Below are 13952 nucleotides of genomic sequence, written 5' to 3' on the forward strand. Positions count from 1 at the left end.
AAAAGGGCGAGAAAGTATGTGATGTGCTAGGAATAAGTGACAACAAATATGACGGTCAAAAGGATTCAGATACAAGCTATGATGGTGGAAGAGGCCTTTTGACTAAAGCAGAGATGAAGAAGAGAGAGGTAGATTTTGTTGAAAGTATCCTATTGAAAGAGAGGAATCGAAATGAAAAGACAGAAGTAGACAAGGGAAAGCGAAAATCAAACAAATTCTGGGAACGAATCACCAAATGAGAACAGTATGTCTTATTTTGGATTTGAGATATGATATTGTTAAAAAAGCTATATAACACACCATCTCAAATCAAGTAAAGCTCAAAATTGAGCCAAATGAATGCAAAGTGGTATCGAGCAATATAAAAAGCAAAAGCAATTAAAATCCTCCGTATGCCCTTTTTATGTGAATGTCTATTTTTTGTCTAGTGATTTTTACAGACCAAACCATGTGTAGACATGATTTTTTGTCTGTCTGGGATTTGTTCATGACCGTATTGACAATCATCATTATTGCATGTTGCAAGAAGACCTATTACACAACTAGGTCTGATATTATGGACCTTGTCTCGACATGCCCAACCATGCCCATTTGCCTTTGATGATGAGTTAGTGATTGAAAAAAAAAATGTCGAGGCATAACTTACAATGCAGACTTTGGGCTTTTCGCAGATTGGAGAGCCACATTTATGACCTTGAATTGTACAAGGGCAATAAGCATTTACGCTGTCAAGACTAATGGGTGCTTTTTGAGGTTTATCTTGAACCTCTGGTCTTGTTGTCTTTTGAGGTTTTTGAGGTTTGTCAGGTTTTTGTGTTTTTTCAGGTTCTCTTACATTTTCTCTGTTTTCAGCAGGATTCTGTGAGTTTTGCAAAGTATTCTCAGAGCTTCTAATGCTATCAGTAGAATTCTGAACAGCAACTACTGGGGATTCTAAAGTATTAGATCTTGAAGGTTTTTCTGACCTTGAGGGCTTGTCAGGTTTTTGAGTAAGAACAGGGCTGGTAGGTAATGACTGAGCACCATTCTCTCTCGGTTTCTTAGAATTACGAGATGAAGTTTTTGGGCTAAAAGGAATAGAATGTCGAGGCTTCTTGGAAGCCTTAGATCTCTCATCGTCACTAGGAGTTTTTTGATGATCTCTTCCTGTTCCATTTTGTTCCACAGGCTGATTTCTGTTTTCAGTTTCTACATTACTTGCATCAGGTAATTTCCGTTTTGCTTGTTTTGCTTGATTTGTTTCAATTCCTAGAGAAGATATGCTAGTGTTGATTTGTGTTGGAGATGGTATATCATCAAAAACACTCCATACCTTCTTGATTCTAGGAGGCGGTAGAATAGGAGTTGTAGTTTTAGTACTTCTTGGTCCACTCCATGTTATTGCAGTTTGTCTGAAAGCAATCTTTGGAGGACCAGGTAAAGTTCCTTCTGCGAATCGAGCAACTTCTTCATTGGAAACTGTTCGATATTCGCACCGTTCCATGGCCCATTCAAATCTACCAGTTGCTGATGGTGGTTTTAAATCATGACCTCTACCAAGATGACGAACAAAACCAACGATACCTTGAGCAAATCTTTTATCACTAGCAGCTAAAGAGTTTCCTCCACAAACTCCACAACGTAATTCAACCCAAACGCCATCTTTTCTATGAACAATAGATGGGTAACGTTTAAGCCAATCATATGCACCACCATCTTCATCATCTTGACCAGAGTTGGAGGTAATGGTAGCAGATGGCAAAAGTGATTCCTTGAGTTTCATAACTTTCTTTGTAGAAATTGGAGTCGCAACTGTTTGATTTGGAGGAGAATTTTCGACACCATTGACTTGAGCCGGTGATTCCATTGGACCGGGTCCATCTCTACATGGTATCTGTTCTAATGGAAGTAACATCTTATGAATACGAAGAGCTTCATCATCGGAAATTTTTCTATGAACACAATAATCAAGTAGATTAGTTGAATCGAGTCTTTTTCCATCCATGAAATCAATTCCATGAGATTTGTTTAAATGAGCGAGCATTCCTCTTGTCCCTTTCAGGAAACCTTTCTTTTCGACATGATTACCACTACAAATGAAACATCTTAATTCTGCCCACTCATTGCTTGACGTTCTAACAATAATACCATGATCTGGTAGATATCTTAGATCTGGTTTTAATATATCTGCATCATTGGATATTGGAAGTGGAGTTTTAGAAACGGTAGATCTCGCAAGAGAAGTACTTGGAGGTGGACTTGAAGGTGAATCGAATTCAAGAGCTGAAATAGGTTCTGGTTCTGGATCAGGTTGAGAAAAGGTAGATTCTCGATGGCTTAAAGAAGGTTTTATGGATTCTGTGGCAACTGTAGAAACCGTAGAAACAAGATCGCCTGCTATTGTTTTCTAATTATGTGTTAGACTTGTTGATAAGGATAATTTGAAAACGACTTACTTTGAAAGCATTCAATGCATCTTGTCTTTGAATAGCAGTTTTCTTCTTTCGATTCAATTGCTCTTTTAAAGTAGCCTTTTCTTTTGTAGCTCTTTCAATAAGAAGATTAATTTCATGATTTAATTCTTGACAACGTTTTTCATATTTTTCTTCTATTTCTTCAAGTTCTGAAATTGCATCTTTTGCTTCGCTTTCAAGTTCTCTTAGATGAGCTTGAAGACCAAAAGCTGGGGCATCATTTGCCATGATTAATAAATGTAAATAGTTTTGAAAAAATCATGGATAAGAAAAGAAAAAACAAGAAAACGAATAAGAGAGATTTATTTTAATAGAGATTTGATAAAAGAACAGAAAACAAAAGAGTGAGTTGGCTTTAAAAAAAAGGAAGAGGAGAAAGTTATAGAAGAGTTGTAAAAATTTCTAGGATAGTAAAGATAACTATAAAGTTGTACCTTGCTGGGTTATCTTTATTTTAATCAAAAGTATTGGAATTTGTCAGTTTATAGTACGGTTGATACAATAATGAAACGCTGTTTGTATCCTAGTTATGAATTGTTTTTTTTGTTTCAATCAAGATAGTATTTTGATTTGATATAAATTGTTTTCCTATTCCATCTATTTGCATTGAAAAACTTATTTAGCAGTTGAAAGATGATAAGAAATCACGAAATCGTCAAGCTAATTAGTAAAAGACTGAGACAGCAAACTTGACTTGATCAAAAAAAATTCCTAGAATAGTTTGGAAAGATTAGCAAGACAAGCACTGACAAGACTATTCTAGGACCAACATTAATCGGTTGAATAATCAATCGTTGTATAGTAAAATAGGCCGCGAATACTCCCTACCAACAATATCACTAAATTACTGAGCCTCACCAAATCCAACCCACCACTTTCGTCATTCTCCATAGGGCTCTCCTCAAAACGAATGAGAACAGCTACGCTTCTCCATATTCACAGTTACAACATCAAATAAGCTATCTCATACAACTTTACATTCTTCTATTTACACAATTAAAATCTAATCTCATGCTTTTGCCTTGTTCCAAAGCGCAGGGCTCTTGCTCCAATGCAGTCTAATACCTCCACCATAAGATCTAGAAGAGCTCGTCCCGAAAATAACAACCATAATTACCAAGATCAGCCGTCTATTGACTCGTCCTCGACTTCTAAGAATTCTCTAAGTAGGAATAACTCTTCTACCAAACCTTTCAACACATGGAGTAATTCATTTTCGGCCGTTCATGGTTTCGCATCCTCAGTCATCGGAAAAGACACCCTTGATTCTTTTACTAGCACCTTTTCTAAAAGACCTTCGAGAACTTCTAGTCCGCAGCGACCGATAACACCTCAAGAATGGGGACCTTCGGGATTGGGCGAGAATAATATAGGTGCAGGATCTAATAATGATCGCGCCTCAAAGTTACGCGATGCAAAACGAACTGCTTTGTTGGATGGGAATAATACACTACATAAACGTAAAGATTCAAACGAATTTGATCAAGAAACTCCACAAATTGAACAAGAAGCTCTTGCGTATTTACATAAAGTTCAACCCGGAGACACTATGGCTGGATTGACTATCAGATATAACTGTACAGCTCAGATACTCAGAAAGGCCAATCGAATGTGGCCAAATGATCCAATTCAAACTCGTGAGACCATCTTAATACCTGTAGATGCATGCGCTTTGAAAGGCAAAAAGGTTTCGGGCCCAGAATCACCACAAAATGGATCAAAAGAACCAGAAATTGATCTACTATCATCTGAACCAATTGATGATTCGGCTTCCAATGGATGGGCACAAGCCTTTAACCTTACGCATGCAAATCAAACTTCATCGACGTCTTCTGATGTCGTTCCTTCTTCTCCTACACAATCCTCATCTACTGCAGCTGAAGAACCAGCATGGAGGCATGATTCATGGGTACTACTTCCTTCATCAAATACTCCAACTCAAATAGTTCGCCTTTCTCGTCAGCATCTATCATATTTCCCTCGCCCTCGCCGGAAGTCTACTTCTGCTAGTGCGGGCGATTTCTCACGAGGAACTTCATTAGACCTCACACGTCCACCTACATCTTCGTCACCAAGGTCACCTAATCTCGCCATGCAGCGTTCTCCGAGTGGCTCCGTCCCACCACCGCCGGTATCCAGACGCAGCACAGCCAAATCATCCAAGACTCTGATCTCATATCTCAGTGGGCCCGGTGGTGTCGGCTCCCTCGATCGAACCACGCACTCTCCTGGTCCGGGCCGAGAAAAACTGACCGAGATGTTCGCGCCAAAAGCGTCAGAATTCGTCGCGCCACCCTCATCTATCACAGTCTATACGCCCTGGACGCCCGCACTCCTCGCCGCAGATGACCCAACCGGCTCATCAGTAGCCGGACCGCACCGCTCAGGAACCACAACGCCCACACCCGGCCAGGGCATGGATCTGCAGGACGTGAGTCTGTACGTGGAGCGGTGGATGCGCAAAGTGGGCAAAAAGGCCGCGAACGTGTTTGAAGAAGCCGGGCGCAGCGTCGCAAGCAGTCCCAAAGTAGGAGGACGCGATAGGCCGGATAATGGAGATGTGGATTTGATCGAGATGATGGATGGGCTGGATCTGCATCAATCTGCAGCCACGATAGCGCCGAGCTCGTCGAGAAGTCGGCCCGTCACTTCATCAGCTAACAAAGGCGCAGGCTCGTCGTGGGATGTACTGGGCAAAGATGGCAGCTCGGAAATGAGAGGCAGACGGTTGAAGGCCGATAAGGACGCTTGAGACTGTTGGATACTTTGATATGAAATTGATAGAACACTTGACACTAGTGTCGAATAACTTTTACCATCATAGCGTTTTTATGCAAAACAATACACAGGTATACCCACGACGTTTTTGGGAAAGAAAAACAATAAGAAAAACTTAGCAGAATATCCAAGATATTTAGATATACATCGAATGCCACCATTTATTCAATTTACACTATTGACTTTTTGCTATTGTACAATGAGACTAACGACGGCGTCTGGGAGGCGTGCGAGACGGACTTCTGCTATCTTCGCTGTCGTCTCTTCTTCTGCTGCCGCGGGGAGGAGATGCGGATCGATCGTCGCCTGAGCTGGTGTTGTTTCGTCGTGATCTGCCACCTTCGTCGTCGTGTCCGCCACGTCCTCCTCCCCTGCCGCGACCGTAACCTCCTCTTCCTCCGCGTCCTCCTCTTCCACCCCGTCCTCCCCAGCCTCCACCTCGTCGATCGTCACCGGAGTCAGAATGGTCTCTGCCCCGTCCTCCTCTGCCTCTGCCACCACGTCGATCATCGTCATCATCAGAGTCGTCTCTGCCGCGCCCGCGACCACCTCCACCTCTACCTCGCCCACTGCCGCGTCGATCGTCATCAGAGTCAGAATCGTCTCGGCCACGTCCACCTCCGCGTCCACCTCTCCCTCGCCCACCGCCTCGTCGGCCATGATCTGATTCAGAATCGTCCCTTCTTCGTCTCGGAAGAGATGAAGCTGAACGCGATCCTGAACTGGAGCGGGAATCAGAATCAGAGTCAGAGTGAGAATCTCTTCGGCCTCGACGTCTTTGATCTGGTGAATCACCCCTTGAACGTCTCCTTGGTCGTGGAGAATGTGAGTCATTTGCACTTCTTCCGCCTCGACGTCTTTCATCTGGTGAATCACCTCGTGAACGTCTCCTTGGTTGTGTAGAACGAGATCTTGAACGTGAATCCGAGTCGGAATGAGAGCCACGCCTACCTCGTGGTGATCTTGAGCGAGAGTCTGAACGTGAAGAGTATGACGACGAATAAGTTGAAGCTGTGTCTGATCCAGAATCGTCAGCATCATCACGTCTTGTAACTTGAGTGGTTTCTTGTGGTATGTTTTTGAGATACTCTCTCATATCTTCTGTTAATCTACCCATACCAATAGCAGTAAAGAAATTGATGGAAAAGCGAGTATTTGTTGGATTATCCTTAGGGAATATGCCAGCCAAGCTAGGTTGAAGAATATCATCCCGAAGTTTTGTTACCAAATCATTCATACCAACTGCTTGTGAAAGTTCCTCGAACAAAATCTTAATGAATATACGAGATGATGAGGTAGTTTCTTCTTCATTGAGATGAATAATTGATAAAACTTCCCATCCAATAGCATCAGTACTTAGTAAGTGACCGAAGAATTGAGCAATGATACGAAGTTTATTTGTTTCATATCGATGAATGGTTTCATAGTATTCAATAAACAGCTCTTGAAAAAGTTCTTTCCAGAAACGGTTCAGTTTGCAAAATCTTTCTCCGATGTTACCATAAAATTTGTTGAATGTCTGTTCTTGATACGAGCATTGAAGTACCATAGAAGGTAGTTCTTTTTCCATACCAGCAGGAAGGTTGATTCTCATTAGCTTGTGACAAGCTTCTTCAAAAGTACCACTACTCTTGATTGTCAAGTAGATAGACCTTCTGAGATTTGAAAGGTCAGTATTTGTTTGGTCCTTGATTTCCATTTCTCTTTCTTGAACAGCAGTTTCTCCATCTTCACTTGATTCATCATCAGTATATTCGTCACCGTCCTCGTCTTCGTCTTCTCCAAGAATTTCTGCTTTGAGTTTTTTATATTCATCTTCATGTTCTTGATATTCTGAATCAAATTTAAAAATATTTAAACCATCTTGAAGATCAAGTTCTCCATCCAAATCAACTTGATGTGTAATTTGATCCTCCTCTTCTACAAGATCAAGTTCTTCTTTGACAGCAGGATATTCTTTCCATTTATCTTTGCGAACCTGAAACAGAACTTCAATCATATATTGAGTACGTTTTTCAAGATCAGAAGCTTCATGTAAAATTGAACGAAATTGATCAAATACCGCTAATGCGATTTTACCATTCATTTCTTCCAGTATTTGTCCACATTCTTTTACCAAGTTAACAGCAATTTCTACACCATCATCTGTAGGTTTATGAAGCAGTAGTAGAAGCATTTGTGCTGCTAACATATAATCACAAACTTGTTGATTAACAAGATGAGCAAGAAAGGTAGTAGTACTAATACAAACAGCCTTATCATTTCGTTTAAAGGCTTTTCGAAATGAAGCAACCAATCTCTTAACCAAAAGTTCACCAAGTTGAGGTAATTTTGTATTAACAATTGCAACAGTAGCAGCGAAAATAGGTGTGAAAGGCAAAGAAGCAGCTTGAGCTTTCATTATTGAACGACAAAATAAACCCCTTCCTCGAATCAAATTCTCTCCAAACAATTCAGGAACGATGTGTTTGATATTGGATATGTTGACTTTATTGATGAGACCATTTATAGATTTTTTCAAAGCTTCCCAAGCCATACGTTGATATTCTTTACTTTTTTGATCTGTAATTTGTGATTGTAAAGCGCGCAACCTTGCAGGTGGAATATATACACCACCACTTCGTTTATTCAATAAATCTTCATATTCTTTTTTGGCAGCTGCTTGTTTGTCCTCAGAAGTTAAAGGTTTAGAAGAGTCTGGTTTCTCGTCGCGTTGTCGTATTTCAAATTGTCTCTGTCTTTCTACCGCTCTATCACGATCCACATCTCTTGGAAGTGGACCTGATGGTTCATGTCGAGGTCTTCTTGGAGGTCGATCGTGATTAGAAGAGGTTGCATCTGGAGATAATTTTCTTTTCGAGACATGTTGATTGTCTATAACCTCTACGGGTTCAGGAGTTGGGAGGCGAACTGCCGAAGCAACCTCCATATTGTGTGAGGAGTCGAATAAACCGATTCGAAAAGTTGTTGATTTAAAAAAGTTGATATAAAAAACTCTAGACGAAGGCTGAAGCTTATTAAGCAAAGTCACGGTTTATGCCAAGATAATAGGTTTACATGTGATTAAACCCTATTGATGGCTTTAGTTGAATACACGTTCAACCAATTTTGAGGCGCGTTCCCCTAATTGGGAAAGAACAGCTTGAATCTTTTTTTTGATACTTGACTTCTTCTCCATCTCTCGTTCAAGTTCTTTTATTTCTTTTAATCTATTTCAAATCACAATATGGTAAGATTGATAGTGTCTAATTCTTCCTACAATCACTAATAATTTTTCTTAGCTTGATCGTCTTGTTGGCTTTAGCATGCTCATTGTAGCTTCAGCTGTCTTTTTATATTATACCATATGGACACTTTTAATGGTATGATCATTACGACATGTTATATTCATTGAAACTAATGTAAAATAGCCATTCGTCGATGATGGTCACCCTCTTCATTCCTTATTTCCACCACGAGTTTGGGCTATACGTATTCCAGTTATCTTAATTTTACTTGGTATAGCTGTAGTTGGTTCTTTCTTATCAATGGTCATGATCAGGAGTAATAGAAAGAAAGCTATCAAAGCTAAACAAGCAAAGAAGCAATAAGAATGGAGCAATGTCATAAGTTGCAGGTGTAGGATTTGCATTCATCAGCCTTGCGAATGCTATACCGAGAAAATAAGAAATGTAATAGTACTTCTAACGTTAGAATAAATTAATCTCATCATCTGAATATAAATTATGAGTCAACAAGGGAATTTCTTGAACAATCAATCCAGTTATTCGAATACCAGAGGAAAAATTCCTTGATAATTGACCTTGTGGCTCCTCAGGCTGAAAAAGTGTGGAATCAGCTTGCAATTGGATTATTCACGATATATTCCAATACTAAAAATTTATAAATGATATTCTAATAGTCCTCTATTAAACCACTTGAATTTAAAGTTCACCATCTGTCATTTTGATGCATAATCAATCACATAAGGCTGAAAACCGGCTGAAGGCTAAGACTAAAATCCCCACGTTTCGGTAAGACCCTCAAAAAGCTCAAAAGTTGTCCCCGCAGAATATTTCAATTCGCCTCATCTTGTGATTATAAGCAATTAATGTGACTGGTAACATTGAAACTTTTAATCGTCATTTTCAGGTTTATTTAACACAAGAAGCAAACCGAGTTCCATCAAGTCAACCATGTTGCATCTTGCAATGTCGACATTATTACGTCAACTTGATCAATAACAATCTAATGTCATGAATTTAAATCTCTCTACTCGTATTCTCGGTAGAGAAAATGGTTCAACTAAACCTTCACATCAAATCAAAGGCATTTATGGTCACCCAACTTTTGTTCAAAATCTTGATATAGTTAACGAACTAAATGGACATACTGGATGTGTAAATGCTTTGAGCTGGGCTCGTTCTGGTCGATTTCTAGCAACTGGTTCTGATGATACTCTCGTCAATATTTATACGTATTGTCCGGAGAATTCTACATCTCAATTCTTCTTAAATACTACCATTAATACTGGTCATACAAGAAATATATTTTCTGTAAAGTTTATGCCACATACTAATGACTCTTTAATAGTGTCATGTGCAGGCGATGGTCAAATTCGAATTTTTGATATTGGTCATACTTCAACCTCAAATTCTGCTCATCGTATGTTATCTACAAGGTCAACAAATGGAAAAGTATTTTCAAGTCATGCTGGTCCAGTTAAAAGATTAGTAACAGAAGATTCTCCATTTTATTTCTTGTCTTGTGGAGAAGATGGTGAAGTCAGGCAATGGGATATACGTCAAAATGATAGTCATTATCCATCACCTACTCCTGCAAGACTTAAGAAAAAACTCATACCTCCACCTCTGATATCGTACGCAAGTTATAACTTTAGTGTTTACTCTATCACATGTTCTCCAACTCAACCTCATTATATTGCACTTGGAGGTGATCATCTTCATTGTTTCTTGCATGATAGAAGAATGACTGGAAGAGATTTGTTAAAGGAAAAGGGAGCAACTTTACCTTTATCTCTAGATGATGAACAAGCAGAGGATCATTTAGCTGATGCAACAAGATGTGTCGCAAAATTTGCTCCATATGGTCAACCTGATATGTTTAGAACAGATAGCAAACATATAACTTCGTGCAAATTAGGTCATGCTAACCCAAATGAGCTTATAGTTAGTTGGACCGGAGATCATATTTATTCTTTTGATATTATGAAATCTCAACAAGAAGCTCAAACAAAAGTTTTTATTCGAGAGCCTTCTCAAGAAACTTCTACATCATCTGAACGTAAACGTAAAAGAACTTTTAATCCAGGTAGTCCTTCTAATGGTCCAAACTCAAGAACTAGAACTCGATCTCCACTTCAGACTAACAAAAATCTTCTTACGAAAGGTGAAGTTTCTAATGATGCTGGTTTGAGATATGCTGCCAAAATTAGAACTTTAAAAAACAATCTTGCAAGAACTCATTTTCGACATGATGAAATGGATCGCCAAGAAGAATTAGAGGTAATATTGGATTCTGCAAGATCAGCTTTTGCAGATGTAAATCGTTACATACTATTACAACGATTACCTACTAATGCTTCAGCATATGATTTAAAACTTGCAGCTGATAGATCCAAAGTTTGGAGATATGCTCAAGCAAGTGGTACTCTGGCTCGAATTCTTCATCGAGTATCTACAACAAGGCGATCTGATATAGATACTTTTGATATTATTCGTCCAGCTCCAAAAGAAAATAGTAGTCAACTGGAAAGACATGAAATTTTTGGTTATGAATTTTGCAAAGCTATTTTACTTTGGCTTGAATCCGGAGTAGGTGCTGTAATAAGAGAATTCTCTCCAGATTCTCATTCTTTTACTTCTCAAACAAGATCAAGATTTCCTGTTCCTCGACATTCTGGTGTTGAAGCTCTCAAAACCCATCTTATCCCATACCTTGAAAGTTAGCTGCTGACCTTCCTGTGGTGTATATGGGTCATGGTGGTGCTGGAGATGATCCAAGAGAAACTCATGATATTTTTGAGACTGAAAAACAAGCTGTACATGCATTTGGAAAAGCAATGCAAATTCCTTTTACTGATCTTCAATCTGGTAGAGACAGATCAACCACAGATACACTTCGCCGTACGACTGATCGTCTAGTAGCTATCAATTATTGGGGTCATAAAGTTTGTATGGCAGTTTTCAATAGTGCATCACTTGAAATTACCTTTGTTTTTGCGAACAACGCATTTTCCCATATACTGGAGCAAGATCAAATTTCAAATGAACCTCCTACTTCACAACCAAAACAAACTGCTCAAGAAAAGTCGAGTTCAACACAGAGTAAAGTTGACTTGAGTAATGAAATTAAAACTGATATTCGACCCAGAAGAAGCAATATTATCGAACAATCTCATTCCAATCAAGAAGTAGAGCAGAATCCTATTCCAGAAACAAATTCTACACCAACGACTCATGTCGATGTTACTGATAATCATGTTGAGGAACAAGATATGGATGACGATGAAGCTATACAACGGGAACTCGACGCTGTTATTGCTCTACAAGATAACTATGAACTTCTTCTAAATCATGATGACGTTGTAGATGGCGAGGACGATGAAGATGAAGAAGAATATGACGAAGATGATTATGACGAAGATGACGACGATGAAGAAGACTATCTTCTTGAAAATACCGAAGTCAATGAAGATGCTGAATCCGAGGAAGATGATGAAGACGAAGATGGTGACTCTGATGATGATGCAAATCCTTTTATGCGACTAGCTGAAATAAGTTCAAAAGCAAGAAATAGTCGTTTTCAAGCAGGAAAAGGTGTTCCAGCTTATTCACATGTCCGAAATTATCAAGGACACTGTAACATACAAACAACTAAAGATGTCAACTTTTATGGACTTCAAGATGAGTACGTGGTTAGTGGAAGTGATTGTGGAAACCTGTTCATATGGGACAAAAAATCTAGCCGTTTAGTCAATATTTTACGAGGAGATGAAGAAGTAGTCAATGTTATTCAGCGTAAGTCTTGGAGAACCTTTTAAATTCTATACTGACCTAAATCTATAGCACATCCATATGAACCAATGCTTGCAGTTTCAGGTATTGACTCTACCATTAAGATTTTCTCATCTGATCGTCTTGCACGTCGAGCAGCAGCTCAAGCCGATGGTATTTCAGCAGCAGATCCCAGCACCTTTTCATCTATTCGTTCTCCCTATGATTCTATCAGACCATCTGCATCACGTAGAACCTCTTCTTCGTCTCGTCGGCAATCCACCATCGGCGACTCACAGCAAGTTGAAACCAACGAGGAGGAAGAGGAAGAAAAGTTGGTAGCCAACAATGGACTTGCTAGCCGTAAGATGATGGATTCCATGCACCAGATTGTAAGTCAGAACGATATTGATCGCAGACATGGTGTTCAATCGAATTATGTCAGTAGCAGCATTTTGATGAGATTGGGACAAATGGGAGTATTGGAGGAGAACATGACAGAAAATTGTCCAATGATGTAGAAGATTTATTGACTATCTATATTAAAACGCAACAAAGTGTATTTATAAGTAAACGAAAAGGTAAACACCTTTGTATGTAAAGAATCCCAAATCATTAAAAACTTGTTACTGCCAGCATTGAGCTCGGCAATCGTTATATTTGTTCAAGCTAGAACGCAGTTAGCTCTATACGCATCCACAAATACGAATGCAGAAACTTACCAGTCTTCATTGAAGATTTTCTGGTGCATGCACTCTCCCAAAGTAAGTCTGCACTCTTTTTCACAGTTTCTGCCTGCAATTGGGTCAAAAGGAGCGCCCGAATCAGTAGATAGGTCAAGGTAGATGACCATACTGGAGGCCATAGTAGCCAAAAGGGTGGAAACGAGCAAGAACTTCATGTTTGATCTCGATTGAAAATCTCGATTTAATTCTGTTTGTACTTTTTGCTTGTCATTTAAGATTGCAGATCAGACCCTGAATTTATACATAGCGCTCTGTGGAAAAATTTGAAATGCTTCACGGAGACCTCCTAGCAAACACTGATAGTTCACGATACAAATTGCATCGCCGGATTCCGACGTCCATAAATTTTGCACACATCACACGCAATTTCACAAATTCAATAACCGAGTCGAAAGGTGAGTTGAAAATTTTTTATTCACGGTGAATAACTATGTTCAAACTTTTTTCATCATATCATATGCTCATCAATCATACCACACATGCATACACCCCCGTCCCAACGGACGTGAAGGATTTTCGGTTCATATCAAGACAATAATCAGACTAGTAATACAGTAATACCGCCCAAGTACAATCACAAAACAACTATCGCACAATGCAACTATGCCGCCGCCCCACTAGTTCGTTCTCTTCGTCGTCGCTCGCCGTCCCGCGGCCTTTCCCGTCTTTCACGTTCTCGCTCACGCTCATCTCTGCGTCTGCGCTCGTCTCCGCCACCCCGGCGTCGTGCGCCCGCGTCGCTTGAAGGGCCTTTGCCGTCTGCCATACCGGATGGCGCAGCCGTGGTGGGCGATTGGATCTCGTAGTCGGCAGCTTTGTCGTTGCCGGCTGCGTCTTCTGCCTCGCGACGTCGCTTCTCTCGCTCAGCGCGGCGGCGGCGACGTGCTTCCTCTTCGTCAACGGGTGGTGCGCTACGCGGTTCGCGGCTGGGCTTTTCGCGACGATGTTCTCGGTCTCGATCACGTTCGCGCTCGCGCTCT

The 13952-nt window shown here is 40.1% G+C and overlaps 2 protein-coding genes across 2 annotated transcripts; one reads left to right on the plus strand and one right to left on the minus strand.

The window, feature by feature from the left end:
- Nucleotides 1–3504: 3504 nt before the first annotated feature.
- Nucleotides 3505–5205, plus strand: LOC147878098 (uncharacterized protein AN12072-like). The gene has a single exon (XM_087372427.1). The coding sequence runs from the start codon at nucleotides 3505–3507 to the stop codon at nucleotides 5203–5205; it is 1701 nt and encodes a 566-aa protein (XP_087228553.1).
- A 215-nt stretch (nucleotides 5206–5420) lies between these two features.
- Nucleotides 5421–10316, minus strand: LOC147878099 (pre-mRNA-splicing factor cwc22-like). The gene is made up of 3 exons (XM_087372428.1): nucleotides 10263–10316; nucleotides 6072–8154; nucleotides 5421–5953 (listed from the first exon to the last, which is right to left on the minus strand). The coding sequence occupies exons 1-3, from the start codon at nucleotides 10314–10316 to the stop codon at nucleotides 5421–5423; spliced, it is 2670 nt and encodes an 889-aa protein (XP_087228554.1).
- Nucleotides 10317–13952: the final 3636 nt, after the last annotated feature.

Source organism: Dipteris shenzhenensis, unplaced genomic scaffold (genome assembly GCF_047967505.1).
Source record: "Dipteris shenzhenensis isolate YYH24624 ecotype China unplaced genomic scaffold, Dip_SZ_1.0 scaf0561, whole genome shotgun sequence".
In the NCBI taxonomy this organism is placed as follows: Eukaryota; Viridiplantae; Streptophyta; class Polypodiopsida; order Gleicheniales; family Dipteridaceae; genus Dipteris; species Dipteris shenzhenensis.

Bases quoted from the DNA above. Each gene is read 5' to 3' on its own strand.
- LOC147878099 (XM_087372428.1), bottom strand. From the start codon at position 10,316: ATGGAGCAAATTTTGCGACACATCTTGTTGCATCAGCTAAATGATCCT. The intron at 8,155-10,262 runs GTTCATCATCTA...CACAATATGGAG, and splicing joins AGCTAAATGATCCTCTGCTT to GTTGCTTCGGCAGTTCGCCT. The intron at 5,954-6,071 runs GTGCAAATGACT...TTCCCGCTCCAG, and splicing joins AAGACGTCGAGGCGGAAGAA to TTCAGGATCGCGTTCAGCTT.
- LOC147878098 (XM_087372427.1), top strand. From the start codon at position 3,505: ATGCAGTCTAATACCTCCACCATAAGATCTAGAAGAGCTCGTCCCGAA.